Source organism: Vipera ursinii, assembly GCF_947247035.1.
Source record: "Vipera ursinii genome assembly, chromosome: 2".
In the NCBI taxonomy this organism is placed as follows: Eukaryota; Metazoa; Chordata; class Lepidosauria; order Squamata; family Viperidae; genus Vipera; species Vipera ursinii.
Genome location: NC_139513.1, coordinates 121,843,711 through 121,868,533, shown reverse-complemented (window position 1 = coordinate 121,868,533; position 24,823 = coordinate 121,843,711). Strand labels below are relative to the sequence as shown.

General features: G+C 42.1%; 1 protein-coding gene across 1 annotated transcript in view; it reads left to right on the top strand.

The window, feature by feature from the left end:
* The window catches only part of HEATR9 (HEAT repeat containing 9), a gene marked incomplete at both ends in the record, with an annotated part of 43,073 nt that extends 20,279 nt beyond the window's left edge, over positions 1–22,794 (top strand). Inside the window, 11 exons of the mRNA XM_083353401.1 lie at positions 1,168–1,224; positions 4,866–4,926; positions 7,759–7,889; positions 8,024–8,212; positions 10,293–10,385; positions 12,568–12,687; positions 14,739–14,812; positions 17,784–17,835; positions 19,136–19,222; positions 19,323–19,414; positions 22,710–22,794. Coding sequence (XP_083209527.1) covers positions 1,168–1,224; positions 4,866–4,926; positions 7,759–7,889; positions 8,024–8,212; positions 10,293–10,385; positions 12,568–12,687; positions 14,739–14,812; positions 17,784–17,835; positions 19,136–19,222; positions 19,323–19,414; positions 22,710–22,794 — 1,041 coding nt within the window. The remainder of the gene's footprint in view (positions 1–1,167; positions 1,225–4,865; positions 4,927–7,758; positions 7,890–8,023; positions 8,213–10,292; positions 10,386–12,567; positions 12,688–14,738; positions 14,813–17,783; positions 17,836–19,135; positions 19,223–19,322; positions 19,415–22,709) is intronic.
* Positions 22,795–24,823: the final 2,029 nt, after the last annotated feature.

Genomic DNA, 24,823 nt, shown 5'->3' with positions numbered 1-24,823 from the left:
AGTTCAGCTCTTTATGGGGGGGGGGTAGCATACTGGAGAATGAGGGTTACCTGGCCTCCGTAAATACCTAGCCAGGTAGGTGGCCAGCCAATGGGGTTGGCCCTAGGTTTCCCGCCGAAACTGAGTTTCCCACCAAAACCGTTCAGGCCTACGCCCCCTGGGGGCTGTTGCTATGCAGGTGCCCGCATACATAACATCTGGCATGTTTAAATTCCCGCCCCCCGCCAAAAAAACCCACAAACCTCCTTGAAGTTTCCTTCTCTTAGCTTGAGCTGAAATTCTGTAGGACCTGGATGCAGCTGTCATGGACTCCTTTATTTGAGGACTGTGTGGCAGCCTGGAAGCATCTTTGGGACTATTTCTGTGGTCCCACGTCTTTCTGAGTTCAACAGCTGGCATTGTTTGGTTCAGCACTGAATCTTCGAAAGTCTATTTCCCTCACTAGCTGGACATTTTCCTCACTTCCTGGCACCTGAATTCAGGGAAATCATTGGCTTTTGTCTCTGTAACCCCCAGATAACTTTCATTTAAAAGATTTTAGTGGAGGGGATTTTGTTTCAAGGCAATAGATGGAAAACCACCACAACCCAATAGCCAAGCTGCTGAGGTAAAGGGGGAAGAGAATCCAGCTCTTTTTCAACATTACCCGTTCTCTGTCTGGACTGCTATGTACCCAGGAAGAGTGGCAAGCATATGGCAGCAATTAAAAACTGCTTGGTTTGCTATATCCTCTACTTTTGGTCCTCTGCTTTTGTTATTGAAGGAACAAGCTAGAACTACTGTGGAAAATTCTTGATAGAAAACATTGACGACATGCTATCCTTCCAGTTTCACTGGGTTATAATGTTTTCTGGAGGAACGATAGACCTGTGCCAGCTGAATTCTTCCTGTAGCCATCACCCAGATTTCTTTTCAAATGAACAGAGAAATGCACTCTACAGGCATTGTAATATATTCGGGGGTGCTATCTTACACTTTTGTGTAGAATGAGGGGGCAGGTAGTTTTATTACTCCAGGCACAGCAGCTGATTTGAGAAAAAGGCATTTTTGATTGCTTTTTTTTCCACTTTAGTCAATTGGAAGAGCCCTTTGATTGGCTCACTGTATGTCCATGTCTCAAGGCTGCAGTATGGAACTTCTTCTAACTTTCATGGCTGATCTTCCTAGGCTCTTGGACACCTTGGGATTGCTGAAGAATCTGTTATAGCTGCACTTTATAATATTGTAAGTATGTGGACTCCTCTTGAAGTTTTAGAAATTTCAGAGTTTCCTAAGCTTCAATTCCCCTCCTTTCTTTGGACTGTTTACTTGTATGATTGATGGCTAGGAAGATGGGAACTGTAGTCCAGTGTGGTTGATCCACGATTCTCTAGTATTTGTAATGAGCAGCACTTTTCAAGTTCTGAGGCCATGTTGCTATGCTCTCATATCATGGTGGGAGGAGAGAGGTTTACCCATTCCCAGAATGATGTGCATTGCCAGCCACGAAATACCCATTTTCAAAAAGGAAAACTGGATGCCCCATTGTGCTCCCCCATTGCCAAATCCAGCTGTCAGTTTGATCCCAACCACTTTACCTTAACTTTGTATTTGTCATGAATAGTCAGATCCAAGCAAAGTAGAGTACTGAGTTATATTTTTATTTTCTAAAAATGCTTCCATTAAAATAAGTGGTCCTCGAAGCAGGGCAGGAAATAAAGGACAATGATTGAGGCATGCAAAGCTCCCATTTCTTATCTTTTTGAAATGAGAAAAAACTTTAAAACAGGGCTTTCCAACCATGGCAACTTTAAGACTTGTGAACTTCAACTCCCAGAATTCCCCGGCCAGTATGTTAAATTTGCCAAGGTTGGAAACCCTGCTTTAAAATGGGTTGAAAAAGATGGAAGTCTGCTAGGCATCAAGGAAGCCGAAGGAAGCGTTAGTGTGTCCATTAGTGGAGCAGGACAGAGAGACTACCTTGCCTTGCTTTTGACCCAGGTTGCCGTGGAGAAGGATGAAGGAAGGGAGGGACAGTGGCAGACATAAACACTGATAATGGCAAGGCCTTCACAGTAAATTGGCATGTATGTAACACTATGACCATTACAGGGTCAATTCTAACATTTCTCATTAATATGGGCTGTATCAAGATACAGATTTTTCCTTTTAGACTCTATCCTGAATGGGTGGTAATTTAATACTTCACTTGCAGACCCACTCTACTTCAGGAATAGATCATTACAACAGGATGTCACCCAGCAACATGGCCTCGTCTATCCGCTTGGGGAATTCTTAGTGTTCCTCCCAAGGACTTCTTCCTTTGACTTAATCCTCCAAAACTCAGAAAGAAAGTGCCTTAGATTTTCCTAGCCAAAATTAGCAATATGAAATTTAACAAACTGTGTATCTGAAGGTGCCTTCAAGGAAGAGGCGAGTACAAAACCTTGGAACTGATATTGTGGCAACACAACAAATATTTCATCTTTTTGACATTAGGGTGGTTGGAAACAGATAGGTTTGTGCTGCCCTTTAAACTGTGCGTTATGCATTTGGGGAAGATTTTAATGGAAAACTCATCTAGGAAACCAATGAGACCCATCTTTAAATATACAGTAGAAAGGAGAAATAAAGGCAATAATCATACATAATTTCAAATAAAACCTTGGCTTTGCTGAACTAGCTTCTCGTTATTAACTGCTTGAATAAGGTTCTGGATTTCAGAACCTATTCAGAGTTCACTGCAGAAATTAAAACAGAGAAAGATCATTGCATGGATGTCCTCTAGTAAGCTCTCATTTCTTCTTCTGACCTTGGTTGTCAATTTTACAGAACTGGAAGGATAATTGAAGGCCAGCCTTTTCCAGGGGTTTGATGGTTCCCAATTCCAGCAAATGGCCAGAGGCTTGCTGGTAAATCAAAAATCTCTGTAGGCTGAATTCACTTTTCTATTGACCTTTACTTGAAAGATAAAAACCAGAGCTAATTTTAATTACTTTTACATTGGATAAAAAGGATCACGTGAGTGAGGCCTTTTGCATTAACATAAACAGGCCTCTGAACAAAGGGTCAACTTATTCTTTTCTTTCTCTGTGTGTGTGTGTGCGCGCGCTATTGTACCATTTGAAAACTTAGGGGTTGGATATACACCTGACTTAAACCTGACCTATTCCACCAAGGAATAACTGATTTGATTGGAAGGCACAAAATAAGGAGAACTACAGTATTTATTAAGGGGAAAAAAATCTGTTTCTTTGTAAAAGGGATGACAGGACAATCTCAGAGTTGCACTCTGGGGCGAAGTTTGAGAACGATACAAGAATGGAACATTGGCATCTCTTCAAATAAGATTCCAGATGAGAAGAAATATTTCTGTGGGTTTCTGAAGTTTTAGCGAATGAGGTTTTGAAATTTATTGTGGCTGTACTACTAGAATTTGGTTTCCTACCATTTTATGGTGGGGCATATATTCGTACATACATGCATACATCAATATATACTTACACACGTGCAGACATGCATACATACATATTGTTAACACAGTTTTAAAAAACATCAAAGCGCTCATTACCCTCAAGATAAAGTAACCAAAAACAACATTAAAAATAAAACTAGATTATGGATTTGGCTCAGTTCCACATCCTGTGACCCACATCCTGCCCCAAATCATCAGATGTGGTATCTGCCTGCAAAACCTCAGTATGACGCTTAGGGTGATAGAGCAAACCCTGCTCCCTTCAGCCTTTCTTGCCTTCGTATTTTAATTTTCTCTTTTTTAAAAAAACCCCATTCCTCTCCACACATACAATGTGTAGACCTAGGAAGTAAAGAACAAGACAAAGGAATTGCAGAACCCAGCTTAATTTTCCTTAATGCTTCTGGGTCTCAATAGGGAGCCCAGAGGCATTATTGGAAATTTTTAGTCATATATTAAGCATCACACCACTAGGCCACATACCAAGTGGTGTGTGACCTAGTAGTGAAGACACTTGCCTGCCATTCGGAAGGTTGAAAGTTCAATCTGGGTAGGGGCAGGTGTTTCACTCCTTGGGTGTGAATAAAAAACTATCTGCTGCAAACTCCCTGTGGCATCAGGAAGGGCATCCGCCCAGTAAACACTCAGCTCCATCCAGTCTCCCTGACTCTACTCTGGATTAAGGAATTACAGGGTTATAAAAATCTCACCAATTGCATGTTTGGTACAGGTAGTCCTCGTTTATCAACTGCTTCGTATATCACCTGTTTGCAGTTATGATGGTGATGGAAAAGTAACTTTGCAACTAGTCCTTGCACTTACCACTTCTGTAGGTCTGTAAAGCAAAGGAAAACTGAAGTATGATCATAAACACAACTACAGTTTTACTTAGCAGCTACTTTACTTAACAATTGAATTACTGGTTCCAACTATGGTTGTTAAACAAGGACTACCTTTGGAGGTGTTTTGCTCTTAGATTACAAATGCAAGAGCCATAAGCTCAGAAAAGGCTGGTTTTATATTGAAAATACAAAATGTCTTGAGGTACTGATAGTTACCGCCCTGACACCGCCCTGAGTCCCTCGGGAGAAGGGCGGTATAGAAATTAAATTATTATTATTATTATTATTATTATTATTATTATTATTATTATTATTATTATTATTATTATTATTATTATCATTATTATTATTATCATTATTATTATTATTATTATTATTATTATTATTATTATTATTATTATTATTATTATTATTATTATTTGCCTCTTGTGCATCTGTTCTGTTCTTATACTACACAGTATTCTTGTTTGGGCTGCAATGAGTGAGTTTGAATCCTTCCAGTTCTTTGTTTCTGTGGTATTTAAGCAGGATTTCTTTTTTTAGTTTTTTATCAGTGCTTATGCCCTCAGGTTCAAGAATGTGACGATACCCCTTTGCAGTATGAGGCAGCTCGATCTCTGGCTTTGCTTGGTGAGTGACTTTTCTTCTCAAATCACAGACAAAGAAACCTCCAGTGGAAAGGCATTAGATTGGTGGGGCCTGCTGATTTTAGATTGTTCAACTGGACGATTTGATTTCCCCGCTGGTCCTTGTAATCCTGGGCCTTTGCCATAGTGTTTCTTTACAACAGGACATCATTATAAACAGCGCGAGGGAATAGAAGGGAAACTCATCAGATTTGCAAATGACACTAAACTGGCAGGAATAGCCAACACCCCAGAAGACAAGCTCAGGATCCAAAAAGATTTTGACAAACTTGAACAATGGGCCCTATCCAACAAAATGAATTTTAATGTGGAGAAAAGCAAAGTTTTACATTTAGGCAGGAAAAATCAAAGGTATAAGTACAGGTTAGGCGAGACCTGGCTCAAAAAGACGATCACTTGAATATGAGCCAACAGTGTGCGGCAGCGGCCAAAAAAGCTAATACAATCCTGGGTTATATAAACATAGGCATAGAATCAAGATCACGCAAAGTATTAGTACCGCTTTATAAAACCCCACACCTGGAATACTGTAACCAATTTTGGTCACCATACCACAAAAAAGATGTTGAGACCTTGGAAAAAGTTCAGAGAAGAGCAACTAAAATGATCAAAGGCCTGGAGATTGAAACATATGAAGAACGGCTGCAGGACCTGGGTTGGCTAAAGAAGAAACATGATAGCAGTATTCCAGTATTTGAGGAGCTGCCATAAAGAAGACAGCATCAAACTATTCTCCAAAGCACTGGCGGGCAAGACAAGAAACAATGGTTCGAAACTGACCAAAGAGAGAAGCAATCCGCAATTAAGGAAAAACTTCCTGACAATGAGGACAATTAGCCAGTGGAACAGCTTGCCTTCGGACATTGTGGGCACTCTATCACTGGAGGTTTTTAAAAAGAGACTAGACAGTCACTTGTCTGAAGTGGTATAGGTTCTCCTACTTGAGCAGGGGGCTGGACTAGAAGGCCTCCAAAGTCCCTTCCAGCTCTATTTTATTCTAAAGTGCTCATTGCAATTGTTTTCTTTGTATCATGCATTAAACCAGGTGAATTACTTAAGCATTGAAAATACAGTTAGCTGTGGAAGGTGGTGGAGTGGTGATGTACATGAACACTGAGGCAAATTTAAGTCAGGCCTCTGGAAGGTAGTGGGGTTTCTTGCCTTTGGTCTGAGGAAGAATTCTTTATTGATTGTGTGCTCACTCAGATGGTAAGAAATGGGAAAACAGGGATTCAAGCTGAGAGGCAGGCCAGGCATAATTTTTATTGGATCTCTTTCATTGGAGAAGTAGCCTCTGGACTGAGATTTTTTTTTATCCAAAAGCGATTGCTGCCTAGCAGGCATCGTTGAATGAAAAGAAAGCAATACCTCCTGTCTTTCTCAGATGGTTTAATGCCACTTCCCAGAGCACAGTGGTCTAATTGAGGGGAAAATAGACAAAATATGGACAAAAGTTTTTTCAAAGTCAACAAAATGAGCACGTGCACAGAAGTAATTGATTAGGTACATAGCAAAAGCTCTATGTAGCTGTGGAGTGGGGAAAAGGTAGGTGAAACAGGAAGCCACACAGCTGTTTCAGGCAAAGGATAAAAATATTAATAAAAAAGCAATACCCCACTCCATATGACAGTTACAGGTGTCACTATAGCAGACATGTCCTCCTTGCAGATTGAAACTTTTAGAAATCTTAAAACCTTCTTTGCGAAATGTAGGATGAACGAGAAGAAAAATCTGATGGCTAGTCAAGGAAGAATTTCTGAGAGAAAAATAAGGTTGGCGGTGCTGAAAGGAAACACAAATCTAAGTGCTCAGATATTTGAAAGGGTTGTGTGGAGAATACTCGCATAGGAATGTGCCTCAGGCCAATGTTCTGAATTAGTCTCATGGAAAGGGTGGGGATTTAGCTGTCATGACTTTTTGTGGCAGAGAGTGCAATGTATATATGATTCTTATTAATTTTATCAGATGCAGACAACCACAAACCTTGTGCAGCCTGGTATTTAGTATAAGAGCGCACATTTTTAAAATCAAGGCTAAAATTGGTTTCTGTTTCCAAGAAAGGGACTAATAACCAGTTTTAGCATTGTAAACTTGTTAAATTTCTGGGTCTTAATTCTAAGGCTAGTATCAAACCTTATGGAGAAACAAAGATATATGTTGAGGCATATATTTCCAGGCGGCCTCTGGTTTGAGGTTTAAGACAGGCAACTTGTGCACGACTGGGAGTAAACCTAAGTGCAAGCAATGGGCCATATGTGCAAGGAATTGTACATATGATTAGACTCCCATTACATTGCTCAGTAATATACACTTCAAGGATGGAAATCACAAGAACCTTGAGATCTTGCTACTGTATATTGTGTGACTGGCTTTCTGATCTATTACAGCTTTTCTAGTATATAACAGTTCATTAGCTATAATAACAAACTAGTTTATCAAAGAGCTGTGTCCTGGAGGCTGAGGCTGCTAGTCATTGTCAGTAAAAGTGTAATTGTAATGGATGTGTTTGGCCTCTGGCTCTTTGCTGTCTGACCATAGTCCTCCTAGCCTGACAGTGAAAACTCTTGCTGAAATGATGAGAAAGGACTGTAGCTCAGAACTCCTTGTGTTTTTTTTTTAAAAAAACTGAGGACAATGCTAGATGTAATCCATTACATACATAGGCTTCTGGAGGAAACTTAGAACAACTCCCCCATTATTTGCCCCTAGACTATACGGTCTGTGACTGCTGATGAATTTTCAATGAAGGTGTTTCTGTTTGTTTGTTTTTGTTTTGTCTTTCTTGGTCTCATTATTTCTTCATTCTCTGGAGCAGGTTGCCTAGAGACTTGTGTAATGAAAGTGCTGATTCGACACATGAAAGTGGCAAGCTTGAATCGGAGGGAAGACACGCTGGCTGCTCTGAAAGTTGCTCTCCAAGCATGGTCAACAACACCCTCCTTGGAGGTAATATATCAGAATGTACAACACTATGGATAGGCTAATGCTGACCCAAGCTCTGGGCAGCCATTTCCTTTCTGGAATGCTACTCACGACAACACTGCTATACCTAAACTAATTCACTTCCTCTCTCTTCGCAGTATTATTGCATTGGGGCTCGATCCAGTTTAATTCGAAATCTGAAACGCCTGGTGAATTTGCAGGAACCCTTAGACGGCATCACCTTCAATGCAGCTCTTTGCCTGGGGTACCTGGACAAGTCCAATCCAATTGCCCAAGAGGCAATGTTCATGTTTTTGACCCATGTAGAGAGGAAGAAGAAGTTTCAGGTGGGGAAGCCACATGTGAAGGCAGAGATTTAAGCTGCATTTCTATCTTCTCAAAAGGTTTCGAGGGTATCTCAGGAGCCCAGGAAAAGGAAGGGAGGAAACGAGATTTGACCTGTATTTTAATCAGAGAAGAAAGCTGTCTTGGGGTTATTAATACTTCTAATTAATATGTAGAATTTTTTTAAAAAAAATGATCTTCATTGTTCTCAAAGAGCTTTGCTTTCCTTTTCTACCTGACAGCCCCTTTTCTAGTAACAACCTTGATGAGTAAGAGAACAAATACACAAAGCTACACAAAGAATATCTGACTTATATCTGCTCTGTGGCTCCACCCAATGGTGAATGGAAGTTTTGATCCCGACTGAATTAGACAAGACGTTAGAAAATAAATTATTAGATCTCCAGGGAAGAAAAAAGCTGCAGAAGATGGAATGGAAAATTGGATTGAGGCTATAGCGTTAGGACAACAGACGTAGCATGAATGTATTCTTCACTGCAAACTTGCATTAAAACCTGCACTTTTTTTAAAAGGCAATAATAAAAAGCTAGTGACGAAAGCTAGGATTGAGATGACAATTTTTCAGATGCAGAATGATAGGTTCCTATGATGTAAAAATATGTTGCCATTAGCCTTTCCCCACCTGTACCTAACTATGGCACAAACATATTTGAGCAGTCTTGTTTTTCTGCTCTTTCCTCATGAGGTTGCCTTTATGTGTTGCCAAACTCATAATTGATGCAATTTAAAGTAATCCCTGGCTGTTTTGGAGTTAAGTATTATTGTCCTCCTCAAGCAGGCAACAGGTCCTGGCAGATCTTCCATGAGTTTTAAGGGGTGGTATCAGCCTGATACCTATTGGCTACTATAGAATGGGGTAAGTAGACATTTCCTTGAACACTATCCACTATGGCCATTCTTCTTTGAACTATGGGAGAGTCTGGTTCTTTAAAACTGGGCTATCATCATATAGCAGCCTTGTCACCAAGATATTCTATGATTTGGAGCCCTGAATCAGTCCAAATAGCTGATCAGTGTTGGTGAGGGATGAGCAGCTGACTATCCGGTAGAGTGAGAGTAAGTGTGTGTGTGTGTGTGTGTGTGTGTGTGTGTGAGTGAGAGGGGGGGGAGAGGGAGGGAGAGAGAGAGGGGGGAGAGAGGGGGAGAGAGGGGGGAGAGGGAGAGAGGAAGAGAGAGGGGGAGAGAGAGGGGGGAGAGAGAGAGAGGGGAGAGGGGGGAAAGAGGGAGAGAGAGGGGAGGGGGAGAGAGAGAGGTAGGGGAGAGAGAGAGAGAGGGGGAGAGAGAGGGAAAGGGGGGAGAGGGGGAGAGAGAGGGAGAGAGGGGGGAGGGGAGAGAGAGGGAAAGAGGGGGGAGAGAGAGGGAGAGAGGGGAGAGAGGGAGAGAGAGGGAGAGAGGGGGGAGAGAGAGAAGGGAGAGAGAGAGAGGGAGGGAGAGAGAAAACTCTGCCACTTGATAGTATACCACTGCTCCTCCACTTTGCTCAGCTGTTGTTTGGGTTGCTTTTGAATATGGGTTTAGCACTCTTCTCAAGGGATGCTACTCATATTAGCTCATTTTGAAGCATTCTAAACATAAGTCCTAAAATTGCTGACTGTGAATTCTTGGCTCAAGGTCTGGTGGGTAGCCCTTTGGCTTGGCCATGAGGAAATGTCTATGGAGATTCTCAGTCACCTAGGTCATGGTTGTCCCAAAGATGCTTTTTCAAAAGGAAACTTAACTTTCTGGACAGAAACTGGACAGAAAATACAGCTGCCTTTTGAAAAAGCACCTTTAGGAAGGCCACAGGGAAAGGTCTTATGCAAAGACTCAAACAATTTAAAAAACTGCAAAAGAAATTTTGGAATCTTCTTGTCTTGAGATTTGTCAGGAGTTGTTGGGACAAGTAGCTAGCAGAAGAGAATCACATTTACAGTTCAAAACCTAGCTTAGGTAGCCTGAGGCTTTCCTCATTTTCCCTTAATGCCGTTTTATCTAAATAGGCCTTTGGGAGGTACAACGTAAATTGTTCTTCTCCTTTTCCTTCTGAACCTGGGTTACTCTAGCCACATCTCCCTTCTGTAGGCTTTGGTTATGCTGGTAAAGCACATGGGCATAATGAATGCTATCATTATCCGGAAGGTCTTAGAACAACTGGAATGCTCTCCTGTGTACGAGGTAAGAGATTTCATTTTATGGCTGTGTGAGCCAGTATTTAATTTTTGTTTGACTTGTTTAATTTAATTTCCTACCAATGCGCCGGTCAATAGATCTTTCTCCTACTGCACACTGTCTTGATTTGGCTGTTCAAGATTGTTGACTATCAGTCTTTAGTATATAGACTCTAATGAATCTACCTCTTTTGATTTTTCATTCATTGATTCATTCATACTGTAATTCCATCTTTTTGTCCACATAATGATTCAGGTGATGTTGTAAGCATTAAAATAAGTCTTCTCAAAATGAATACTGTATAGTTAAGAATGAGAAGCTTGGTGGATAAGTTGCAGAATCAAACAGGATGGGGGACAGGAGAGACCGCAAAAACTACATGGAGTCTGACTTCATCACTACTAGGAATCTATGCTCAGTTCAAGTTTTGTTTTAGACATTAGGGAAAGTTGCAGCTAGAACAATAAAAATAAATACCTTAGAGTACTTTATTCAGCATAAGGTTTCAAAAACATAACTCATGTACAGTGTCCTACCCATTGATTTTTCAGTAAGAGACTAGCATAGCTTCCCCTCTGTATGCTGTTAAACAGGGCAATTTTGGCTCAGGCAGGATTTAGGTCCAGGTCCTGCCTATTTAACCTATATGCAGAGCACATCATGAGAAAGGCAGGGCTAGATGAATCAAAAGTTGGAATTAAGATTGCTGGAAGAAATATCAACAACCTAAGATACGCAGATGATACCACTCTAATGGCAGAAAGTGAAGAAGAACTAAAGAGCCTCTTGTTGCGGGTGAAGAAGGAGAGTGCAAAAGTTGGGTTGAAACGTAACATTAAGAAAACCAAGATCATGGCATCTGGCCCTCTCAATTCCTGGCAAATAGATGGGGAAGAAATGGAGGTAGTGACAGATTTTGTTTTCCTGGGCTCCAAGATCACTGCAGATGGGGACTGTAGCCAAGAAATTAAAAGACGCTTGCTCCTGGGGAGGAAAGCCATGGCAAATCTAGACAGCACACTAAAAAGCAGAGACATCACCCTGTCAACAAAAGTGCGTATAGTCAAGGCTATGGTCTTCCCAGTTGCAATGTATGGCAGTGAAAGTTGGACCATAAGAAAGGCTGAGCGCCAAAGAATTGAGGCCTTTGAACTGTGGTGCTGGAGAAGACTCCTGCGAGTCCCTTGGACTGCAAGGCGATCAAACCGGTCAGTCCTAGAGGAGATCAATCCTGACTGCTCTTTAGAAGGCCAGATCCTGAAGCTAAAACTCAAATACTTCGGCCACCTAATGAGAAGGAAGGACTCACTGGAGAAGAGCCTAATGCTGGGAAAGATCGAGGGCAATAGAAGAAGGGGACGACAGAGAATGAGGTGGCTGGATGGAGTCACTGAAGCAGTAGGCGTGAGCTTAAATGGACTCCAGAAGATGGTGGAAGACAGGAAGGCCTGGAGGAACGTTGTCCATAGGGTCGTGATGAGTCGGACACGACTTCGCAGCTAACAACAACAACCTTTTATACTCATTTTTCATCCCCCTTCCCCAACTATTTTGGAGAATGAAATCTCCTTCAATATATTTGGATGGCTACCAGATTGAAGAACACTGCTATGAACTTTTGGGTAGGAACTAAGTACATCAATAAAGTAATTTAGCTGGATATATTATTTGATAAAATCAGAAAAGAGTTTAAAACACCTTTCCTAGAATATTACAGCATTATTGAAATAAATGCATGAGTCGATGGGTTCTATCTAATTTATTTATTTGTCATATTTAGAAACCGCCCATCTCCCTCATAGAGTGATTTTGGATGGTGTACAGATAATTAAAAAGAGCTGTGGTCTAAGAAAAGTGGAAAAAGAATAAAGTTTATAGCCTTTCAGCAGACTTATTTAGGTCTGGATTTAATGGGTTACATTTCTAGGAAAACTATGCCTGGTACTAAAGCTAAATGCAAATTATGATGTTATAAAGACCACAATGTATATATTCCTTCTGGACCTCTCTGATGTATGTGTTCTTCCATACGTTTGGTGCGTGAACAACTGTCAATAATAGGAAACAGGCATTCCACTTGATGCAAAATAGTCTAATAATAAAGGCCAAGCTGAAGAAAGCTTGTGCTGAAATCCAAATCCTGTTACTAGCTGAGTAGTTCACATTCCTGTTATCTCTTTCCATCCAGCATCGTGCTGATTCCACAGATTTGTTGACCACCATAGGCCTTGAAATAATCCAACAGGAAGGACTAGAGGAGGATGTTTTTAATGTGCTGCTCAAGAAGATATCTGACGAGCCTTTTCTGGTAAGGATGAAGACATTTTGTACCTATTTATTTATTAGATTTATATATAGGCTTTCCTCTAGTAACTCAAGGTGATTTACATAGCATTGTCCCCTTCAGTTTTTCACACAGTAACCACCTTGGGGGGGGGGAACCTGAGAGGATTGATTAATTGATTGATTGATCACATGTCTATGGCTGCCCATTTTGCAAGAAGCAACTCTTGAGTATCCAACTCAAATTAACCTGGAGAGTTTCCATGCCTGAAAGTAGACATGGACATGGTTTTCTCTGGTCCTAGTCTAACTTTATAACCACTATATCATCAAATTGTGATGGTTCATTATTGAGTCTCATTATTTTTTTCTTAGGACTCAATTGGGATCAGAGGTCCTCTCCCTCTGTCCCTTGACACTTTTCTTTCTACCACATTTATTCTGTACAGTGGACACACTTTATCAGTCAGGGGAAAGACAAGGCTGTCTGAGCTTCGACTAGGTGATTGCTGCTGACCATCTAGCCTTCTAAATAGAGCTCCTTGTGCTAAGCCAGACATGGAAATGGTTCCTGAGAAGGTCCAGGTCCCGGCTCTCCAACCAGTTTGCTCTGCTAGTTTGGTAACAGTATGCCTGTGTTGTGCTGATAACCACTCCCAGAAATAGCTCAGCATATTAAATGTGTTCCTTGAGTTAGTCAAGACTGATCTAATCCATGCTCAAAGTCAGATGGAGATCAAAAATCAGGGGGACCTGGTCTTCATGGAAAATGGTGAACAAGAACTAACCATGGAAGTTAAAAGTCTGTGAAGAGGAGAAGGAGGAGGAGGAAGAGAACAGGAGGAGGAGGAGGAGGAGGAGGAGGAGGAGGAGGAGGAGGAGGAGGAGGAGGAGGAGGAGGAGGAGCTGACTTGGAGAAAAGCATAACAGTTTTATAGGAAGAAAGGAGATAGCAAGTCATGAATATGGCATTGCAAAAATTCCCACATTGCTATTGCCCACAGGCCAGGGAGCTTCCATGGAAGATCTTATGCATATTTTCTGTGGAATCTGTTGAGACCAGAAAGATAAATGAGTCTGGAAGGAAGTTTGGCACAGGTAGAACTGTTGCTCTCTTTCATGTTCTGCTGCAGATCAAATTTTAGGTACATCGTCTTGCTTATCCAGCTGCTGCTCTCATTTCTGTTCTAACAGGGTCTTCACAGATAAAGTTCATGTTGTACCTCAATTATGAGGTCTTTATAGCTATGAGATTTGAAAGAAACAGGCACATTTTTTTTTATCTTGGATCTTTCACGGAAGTAATTAAAACAGCAGCCTTCCCAGGTTTGCCAGAACTTCAACTCTCATGTTTCCCAACTTCAGAAGCTGTTTATTGTACTCAGATTCAGGGGAATTGAAACCCTGCCAATACAGAGATGGCAAAGTGGTCCTAGAATGGGTATAGGTCCCTGGTTCTAGTGACATGCTGCTGCGGTATCCAAGAATGCACAGTTTATACATTTCAGGTGGTGTGCTGTAAGCCATGGATAATATTGATTTTTTATTTATCATATGCCATCAAATAATTTTTGACTCTTAGCAACCACTTAGGCAGATTTTCTCTATGATGATCTATCCCTAGCCTGTTTTTTTCAAGTCTCTCAATGGTGCAGCCACTGTAACTGAGTCAATCCATTTTGCTGCCAATTGTCCTATTCTTCTATTTCCATCCACCTTTCCCAGCATAAAAACCTTTTCCAGAGAGCTGGGTTTTCGCATACAGCAGCATAAAAAAGCTTATCGTAAATGCACCCCCTACATGGGAAGCGTTATGGAAGGAGCTCACCAGCTAATTGGGAAGTAATCCTTGGGTTGAGGCCTGAGGTTCTAGCCCACAAAAAGGACAAATTCTCCAACTCAACAGTTGTCCCTCTATTAAGGCCAGAAAGTTTGCAAGTCTGATAAGCGTCAGGACTCCATCTCATATTAGGAAAATCCAGTCATTGAGTCACGCTGGATCATTTTGCTCAAATATTCAGTGCCCCTTTATTTGTCCCTAAACCTTTCACTTGTTTCTTTCCATCAATCATTCAGATAGTCAGACAGAAAATGGCTTTGGCTATTGAAGAACTCAAAATGAAAACGCGAGTTTGGGAAATAGTGGAGAGGTAAGTTGCATACAAATGTAAAGATCTGCCTCTCTTTCAAGTGACTTGAAAGTGACCCAGGGACATCTTAGCTGCTGCCGTTTTTGAACCGCCGAGAACAGACAAGCCAATCAGTGCTCTCTCCTGTACTGACAAATCAGAGTGCAAAACATTCAAACAATCCTCCTCCATATTTTAGTACAGGCTGGACACATGTGCTTGGCAGGGGCATTTGCCAGTGGGGGGGGGGGGGGGTAAGAGGTTTTTAAAAAGTCAAGTTGGCAGTCCAAACTGTGTGATCAAGAACCTTGTGGGATGGATAGGGGAAGGTAGGTGGTGGTGGAGGCTTCTACAGCATTCCTGTGGTTAGTCATAAGGCTGAACAACTGTAGGGGCACTGCAGTGGCTAGCTTTGAAACGTGGTTGTAAGTAACTTTGGGGGAGTCTGTCATAACTTTGAGCAGTCACTAAGCAACGGGTCGTAAGTTGATGATTAAAGTATTAGTAAAGTATTTCGTACAGTAAAGTAAAGTATTTCGTACAGATATGTTATGCCCTTCTGTATCTCAAGAGAGAAGTTGACTTTAGTGTGATTTCGGAAGTATGGCTGTTGGGCCAGAAATAAATCAATTCACCTGCCAAAGAGAAGCAAAGGAGTTGGTTGATGCAGTGCTGATCTGGAAACAGCCCAAAGATCCCTTCTGGAAGTTTTCCTATTGTGCTCCATTTTTCCCCCTTCAGCTCATATGAGAAACCCATTAAGAGACAAAATTTGTTTATTGCAGCAGCACTGTGAGAATTCTGTGAGCTTCATTCACATAATTATATTCCAGAATAATCACTGTTGTGTCTATTCTTTTGTACACGAGAGACCACATTCTGAAGGTCGCAAAATCCTCATTTATACACAGATGATTATTTTTTTAGAGAGTCTGATAAAATATGGCATAGACAGCTTTATCAGTATTGGCTATATGTATGTATGTGTGCGTGGAGTTAATTAAAAAGTGATGAGAAAAACACAGACTTGCTGTAGGGTAGTAAAAGTGATAAAATCAGAAGATGCTTGCTCTAATCCTGCCCTCAGGATCTCTCTCTGGGTACTGTAGGAAGAGGCTGTAGTTAGGAATTATTAACATTAAAGATCTAATGGGATTCTATCTCTCAGTAGCGAGACTCAGGCCTGCTTGGGTGACTTTGCATTGTAACTCTGAGGCCTGGGTACAGAAGACCAGCACAGCAGGAAAAGTAAACTGATAGTAATTTCTACTGGTCCAAATAAATATGGAATCTCATAGGTACACTCCAGTCTTATGTAGGTTTACTAAAAAAATAATTTTCACTACCTTCAATGAATCTTACCTATAAACAATTGTTTCCTAACTGTAGAGATTCTGCAACTGAGTATATCTGGCAGAAGAGGGTTGAGGAGAGGCACAGATTCCAAAGATCTATAAACTAGCATATGTGTTCTGTACCAGCCTGCTACCAGCCCTGCAGAAAAGGCAGGGACAACCCCTCTACAAACGGCAAGAGGCTGGAATTACGCCTGCCAAATTTATTCACATAAAACAGAGCAAGACAAGACACCAACCATAAAACACGAGCTAAGAAGCAGGAACAATCCAAGCGGTTGCCTTCAGCAAACCAGCCCTCCCACACATTCCCCTTAAATACAGTTCAGGGCATGGCCTCTCTGTGCCTCCTTCCGAGGTGCCCCATTGCCTCCCTCTGTTTACTTCTGACTGACTGCCTCCTGTGTCGGGCGTCCTTGAACAGGGCCAGCTGTGGGTCATCTTCATCCACGCTGTCAGGCTCACACAGCTGGGTCTGCATCGTGACCAGATGAGAGGGGCCTTGCTGGGGGCTCTCATCAAGCTGTCCAATCCCCTCAGCAAGCTCTTCAACACCCCCCTCCTCCTCCTCTGAGTCGTCCGACCCAACTGCCGAACCCACAGGCTGACCCTGAATCACAACAATATGGTAGTAGAACAGTCCTTACTGGCCCAGATAAGCAAAGGACTCCTCTCTCTCTCTCTCTCTCTCTCTCTCTCTCTCTCTCTCTCTCTCTCTCTCCCTCCCTCCCTCCCTCCCTCCCTCCCTCCCTCCCTCTCTCACACACGGAGAGGCAATGAGGATAGCTAAGGCAAAGATGGAGACTGAAAAGTATATCCTGTCCAACCCTAGAGTGGAGCCAGAAGCATAATGCTGGTACAAAGTTAAATGAGGCGGAGGACAATCCTGATTCATATCCAAAATATTGAATCCAACAAAAACATCAACACCTGTTCATGTCCAGCCATGTTTACTAAGAGAAGCAGCATAGTTTCAGCTTCTCCAGTGGAGACTCCTCTGGCTCACTGGCCACACTGACCACTCAGAACTGGGCTATTCTTTAGGGTTTGTCATCCAACTCGATAAGCTGGGAAATACAGATAGTCCTCGACTTACAACAGTTGGTTTAGTGACCATTCAAAGTTACAACAGCACTGAAAAGAGTGACCTATGACCATTTTTTTCCACACTTACAACCGTTGCAGCGTCCCCATGGTCCTGTGATCAAAATTCAGATGCTTGGCAACTGGTTCATATTTATGACGGTCACGGGGTCCCAGAGTCATATGATCCCCTTTTGACACCTTCTGACAAGCAAAGTCAATGGGGAAGCCAGATTCACTTAACTAGATGTCACTAGCTTAACAACTGCAGTGATTCACTTAACAGCTGTGGCAAGAGAGGTCGTAAAATGGAGCAAAATTCACTTAACAAATGTCTCGCTTAACAACTGAAATTTTGGACTCAGTTCTGGTCATAAGTTGAGGCCTACCTGTATGGAGCGGAAAAGCTTCCCTATTTGAGAATGGATCTTTAGAAAGGGTTCTTTCAAAGAATGGTATACTGGAATGCCTCTCCCTTTCTTTTTATTAAATATCAAGGCTATGGAGAAAATGTCTTTTTCTATTTCATTTAAATGTCCCTTCCCCTTCCACAGGCAGCTTGAGGATGAGAATGATGTGATCCGGAAGCAGGCGGTGATTACCTTAGTAAGTCTTAGTTCCTACCTAGCCCATTACCTTCAACTTATCAATCTGCAATCTCCAAAAGGGGTCTTATAGGTGAAATTCAGGAGGGAAAGAGAGAAGCAACATGGAATTAAGGAGAAACTTCCTAACAGTGAGGACAATTAACCAGTGGAACAGCTTCCCTTCAGAAATCGTGGGCGCTTCATCACTGGAGGTTTTTAAGAAGAGGCTAGACAGTCACTTGTCTGAGATGGTATAGGTTCTCCTGCTTGAGCAGGGGGCTGGACTAGAAGATCTTCCAACTTCTATTCTATTCTATTCTATTCTATTCTATTCTATTCTATTCTATTCTATTCTATTCTATTCTATTCTATTCTATTCTATTCCATTCCATTCCATTCCATTCCATTCCATTCCATTCCATTCCACTCCACTCCACTCCACTCCACTCCACTCCACTCCACTCCACTCCACTCCACTCCACTCCATTCCATTCCATTCCATTCCATTCCATTCCATTCCATTCTATTCTATTCTATTCTATTCTATTCTATTCTATTCTATTCTATTCTATTCTATTCTATTCTATTCTATTCTTCTCCCTCCCAGCACTGGATGTTCCTTCAGACGCCATGCTGAGGGCCTCCGACTTCTCTGGAGCAGATTCCATTCCATTCCATTCCATTCCATTCCATTCCATTCCATTCCATTCTATTCTATTCTATTCTATTCTATTCCATTCTATTCCATTCCACTCCATTCCACTCCACTCCACTCCACTCCACTCCACTCCATTCCATTCCATTCCATTCCATTCCATTCCATTCCATTCCATTCCATTCCATTCCATTCTATTCTATTCTATTCTATTCTATTCTATTCTATTCTATTCTATTCTATTCTATTCTATTCTATTCTATTCTATTCTTCTCCCTCCCAGCACTGGATGTTCCTTCAGACGCCATGCTGAGGGCCTCCGACTTCTCTGGAGCAGATTCCATTCCATTCCATTCCATTCCATTCCATTCCATTCCATTCCATTCCATTCCATTCCATTCCATTCCATTCCATTCCATTCCATTCCATTCCATTCCATTCTATTCTATTCTATTCTATTCTATTCTATTCTATTCTATTCTATTCTATTCTATTCTTCTCCCTCCCAGCACTGGATGTTCCTTCAGACACCATGCTGAGGGCCTCCGACTTCTCTGGAGCAGATTGGGGCATTGCCTAAGAATCTGCAAGGGAAAGGCTGTTGGGAGATATTTGGCTAATTAGATGCAATCCATAAAGATCCCCCTACTTTGTTTTTAACTAGGGTGTTCTTGGTATCCGCCGTACAAGTGTGTTCTTAGCCTTGTTGGAGATGCTAGAACTGGACACCAATGAAGCAGTTTGCATACAGGTGAGTAGAAGAACACTCCAGGGAGACAGAAGAGGGCTGGCTACGTTCTCTGCATCATTTTGATTGGTCAGTATTTTGGATGTGTTCCCTTCCATTACAGGTTATCAGAACCTTTTCCACTCTGGGAATTGATAACATAAATGTGAGGAAGAGCCTTAAGAAGAAGAAACAAGGAGGAGGAATTCTGGGCAGGTATTATGCACATTAAGAGTAGCTGTTACTTTAGAGCAAAAGTATAGAATCATATTTCCAACTCTAAACAAGTGCTTATTTGAGAACCAAAAAGGAACTTTGGGGCTTATCCTGGTATGAGTCCTGTTATGTATGAGTGATGCCAGGCTGGAGTTGACACCAGACACCAGGTGGCATCAGTCAGCTGGCCTGATTGGTCAACCAGTCCGGCGGGAAAGGTACAACGGCGGGAAAGGTACAATGCCGGGTTGGGTGTTACCTGGCCGGCGGGAAAATAGAGCAACCGGGTTGGCTTATTTTCAGGGGCTTCAGTTGCATAAATGGGGGAACCGGGGGTTGGGCTTCACTTTTTCCATCATGTAATCAATAAACAACATCACGTACGATGCTGACTCGTTATTGTGTCCATGCGGCCGCACCTGATTTAACAAGTCCTGTACCTGAACACGTCCTGGTGGTAACTATTTTTACATACCGAGACTGTTATTGCCTTGATCTCATCCCCAGCCCTCAAGTGAGGCAGTTTTGTCTTTAGCTGTTCCAGTCTGATGGTAGCACTAAAGGCTGTTCTGATCAAGCGGTTTCAAACTAGGTTCCCCTAGAGCTGTGGTGGCGAACCTATGGCACTCGTGCCACAGGTGGCACACAGAGCCCTCTCTGTGGGCACCTGCGCTGTCGCCCCAGTCCTATGCCTTCAGCTGGGTTTCATAAAGCCTTTTTGCTTTAGGCCTCCACTGCCGTGTGCCAAAAAAGGTTCCATCAATCAATCAATTTCAACTTCTCACGGGGGAAAAAAGATCTCGTAAAGTTGGAATTGATTGATTGAATTTTTTAGTCCCACCCAGTCTGCCATTACCACGGCAGCCATGCCCACCTGGCACCCAATGATACATAAGTGGGTTTTGGGTTGCAGTTTGGGCACTTGGTCTCTAAAAGGATCAACATTGCCCTAGAGAAAACTGCTGACTCACAGACATGGACGACAGACTCCCCTCCTGGCTGTCTACTCTGGAAACATTTTATTTATTTAATTTTAAGTTAAATGTATATGCTGCCCAACTCACTATCCCAAGTGGATACACTCTCGATTAACAATTACTTTGAGGAGAAAGAAACTAGGATCCGATTTATGGCATTTATGAAGAGGAAGTTTAAAAACCCAAGAATTTCACTTGAATGCCATGCCTTTAGATGAGAAATCTATCTACGTATAAACAATTTATGATGAAAAGATTCATGTTCATTTCCTGGTTTTTTTTTATAGGAAGGGCTGTCAGCTTGCCTCTTTTTGTGAAGGGCAGGCAATCTAATTTTTTTTTCTTTATTTTGTTAATTGCTAGATATTTTATCAGGATAAGAAATAACTCTCCCACTGGATCAGCCTAAATAACAGTTCCCTAGTGGTGGTTGCAGAGTAAAGCAAGAGAATGAGAACTAATATTAAAAATCTGCCTTTTCCAGATTCTCCTGCAAACAATTCTAGCTGTGCTCTAAACCTTATTAACCTGTGTTTAAAATAGCATAAGTTTGGGTGGTAGACATGAAGCAGTTGTGAGAACAGCAAGAAGCTGCATCGTGAGTAGAGACTATTCCCTCAGCAGTTATTCTGCTTTAAGTAGGGGTTCACTGCTGTTCTGAAATGCACTAAACTGGAGGTCTCCAACCTTGGCAACTTTAAGACTTGTGGACTTCAACTCCTAGAATTCCCCAGCCAGTGCTGGCTGGGGAATTCTAGGAGTTGAAGTCCACAAGTCTTAAAGTTGCCAAGGTTGGAGACCTCTGCACTAAACCCACACTTGAAAGCACCACAGCATGGGTTTAGCTCTTTTTCAAAACAGCAATGGATCAGTGAAGCAGGTCATCATTGCTTCACTGCCCTACCTCCCTTGTGCCTTTCTGCTGTTTCTCAGGCTCTCTGATAGATCCTCTCTGCTTCTCCTGCCGCTGTTCCCTGCCTGAATCAGTCTAGCTTAATGTCAGGGCTTGGAAGGGAAGCAGGAGAAGCAGGGAAAGACAGTTATTTATTTGCTCTTTCTTGGCATATGGGGTCAGTGAGCTGGTGGATAAAAAGCCATCTCCTCAGTTTATGCTGCCACTTTTCCCCTTGCAGTGGTAGGGGTAACTCATGGATGGCTATCTCTCCAAACTCTGCATCTTCTCCCCAAGTTGCAATCCCAACCCCATGCAAGGCGAAGTGAGGCGTGACTGTTGTTCCCACTTGCATGTGATGTTCAGTGGGAGGGGAAATTGAACCAGGAAAATCCATTCATCGTTTATATTAACCTGCCCTATATTAGAACTGGAAAGGCAATGTCCTTCCTCACCTTCATTCCAGCTGCATGGCAAAATGCGGTTGGGTAGTACGGTAACAAATTTGATGCCAACATGCTGGTGAACTATAGTTTGATTTGATTTGATTAAATTTATATGCCGCCCTTCTCCCTGAGGACTCAGGGCAGCTCACAACAATAAAAATTAAAAAAAACATAGAATAATTTTTTTAAAAAAAGAATTAAACAATAAATGCAAAATTACGAGACAATTTAACCCGGTAAAAAGCCTAATTAAAAACCGTAGTCAGTCCAGGCCTGCTTGTTGGAACAACCAGGTCTTCAGGTCATGGCGGAAGGACCGAAGGTCAGGGGCTGTCCGCAGCTCCAGGGGCAGTTCATTCCAGAGGGTCAGTGCACCCACAGAGAAGGCTCTCCCCCTGGGGGTCTCCAGCCGGCATTTCCTGGCCAACCCTGAGGAGGCCGACTCTGTGGGAGCGAACCGGGCGATGGGAGGTTGACAATGGCAGCAGGTGGTCTCGCAGCCAACCATTTGGCTGTGCCCTTTGTCAAGCATGCTGCGTTTGCATCTGCACTGGGGTAGGATTAAACACCTCCAGTGTGTTTTCTAACGGTAGCTGGGAGGGTGCAGGGAATGGTGGGGACAGGCAGTGCAAGTTGCTGAGTGCTTAAGCGTGCTTTAGGACAATCTATGAAAGTACTCAGAGTTTCACTGCACTGACTAATAAAGTGGATCTGAAGACTTAACTGGACGAGGTCCAAATCTGTCCTTTGGGGACCCTGCCATAACGGAAGTCAAAAGTCACAGTTCAGCAGCGTCAACTTTCCCAACGAAGATACTAAGTCAGCAAACAAACATACTACAAGGGATGTAATCCGACCTTCTTAATGTTTCTGAAATACACATATATCATAAGGGAGTTTTGTTGGCAACCTTCCTTTCTGTTTTTGTTTTCTTTGCTTCTCTTTTTCCCCTTTCTAACCTCTGCCTCCTTTTTTTCCAGGGAGTCTAGCAAAGCCTTGGAGATACTTGACCAACGCTCAGAAATTCAGAAAGAATTGATGCTCCGCTCTTTTATAATCCAATGAAAAGATTTTTTTGGGGGCGGGGCATGCAGACACAAATGGTGCATTAAAACATTGCCTCTGGGTTTCCAGTGTGCCGAACAGACCAAATATAGGGCCTGTTTTTCGACCAGGCGGGTTCAGGGTACCATTTGCGTTTGTAGGAGATTCAGTAAATGCCAGATGTTCAAGCCATCTGTTTGAGGCTCTCTGTGTGCAGCCAGTTTTCCTGCAGACTGTTGGCTCTACCTTGCCATGTGGTTAATGTAATTCCAAGTTACATCTATCTTGCTGCTGTCACCTCAAGCAAATACCAGGGTCAATTCTTCAGAAACTGTTGCCCAGGCAAGAAATGAACTCTAACTAGGAAAAAGCCCTGAAGGTGCATCAGCTCTAGTTTTTACCAGAAACTTTTTTCAGATTTTGTTCCATAACACTGAAAATCAGAAGAAAGCATTTGCTTTGAACGAGAGAGTTTTGAATTTTGGAGAAGCTGAAATTCAGGTCAGCAGATTATTTGATATACTGTAGATAAAAATGCATAAGAAGAAAGGCCGCAATTTAGGAAAACTGAATTTCTAATACACACACTGGCACACATCACCTTTGTGTTTAAATATTTTTCTTTCTTGCAAATTGGTACTACTGTATTTCTGGCCACTAGTTGCCACAGCAAATGCAAAACTACTTTTTTTCTGGTTATAGTGAGTTGTTGAGCCTGCCTGTTTTTAACTCTGTGGATCAGCAGCAAAGGGCTATCTTCCAGGAGAGGAACGGTTGCTTTTTGAAAGGAAAAAAGGGAATCGTAAAAGAAAATATGGCTATGATCTGGAACAGGGGTCTTCAAATTCGGCAACTTTAAGACTTGTGGACTTTAGCTCCAGGAATTCCTCAGCCTACCAATGCTGGCTGGGGAATTTTAGATGTTGAAATCCGCAAGTCTTAAAGTTGCCAAGTTTGGAGGCCCCTGGTCTTAAGGACTCACTGTATGAAAACATGGCAGTGCACTGAGTGGGGCATTTTGTGTTTCCTTGGGATTGTTAATAGTCAGGCAGCTTCTTTGCCATTCCAAATAGAGGGCTTGGATGGAAACATCCATGCTGCCATGGGTTGGTTGCTGCTGCATTTCTAAAATAACCAGCTTTATAATCAAACCTGATTTAAAAAACAACAACAAACAAATGCAAACGATTGTGTAAATGGAGCTTGGCCTGCATCAATGCAGAGCAGCATGATTACATATTTTTCATCATGTTTAATTAAACGAGCACTTAAGCTTTGCAAAATAAATATGTGCCAAATATTAATATGTTTGCAATTGATTGGAGGATGGGAAGAGGGGGATACAGCTTACTTCTTAGTGATTAACGAGGATAGGTGTTGTATCCACTGAACACCTGGATTCAAGTGGCTTGAAACTTATTTTGGTAGAGTTAAAAAATGAGAGGAAATGATCAGACCGTCTCCTTTTGTCTGAAGACAATGGGCATGAATTTTAGCAGTTTCTGATAGCAAAAATCTATTAAAGATGGTGCACCCAGATTGCAACATGCAAATGTTTGAAACCTGTTCTGAGAATACTGAGAATTTGGAGAGCGTGCCATGGGCTCCTTTACAACTTAGTTGCCAAAAGAACTTTACTGAATCATGAAGTGGGTGTCATAGGCATGCCTGGCTAATTCTGACAGTTCCATTTCCCTAAAGCTAAAGTGTTGATGTTGTTCATTGCCAACCTTATTTGTCTATCACCCACCTCCAATTGCTCTCTACTATCGTAGCTTAGCCTTTTCATTTTTGTAGGCACTTCTCAACACAGCAGTGAATTGCCATAGTGTTTATATTTTAAAACCATGTGTCCACTAGTAACTTAATAGCATAGTCTAACTAGAGGTTACCCAGCCTTTACTCAATATTTCTCTGTTGGCCCAATGATGGTTAGAACACTCTAGAACAGGGGTAGGCAACCTTGGCTCATTTATGACTCATGGACTTCAACTCCCAGAATTCCTGAGCCAGTTGAAGTCCATGAGTCATAAAAGAGCCAAGGTTGCCA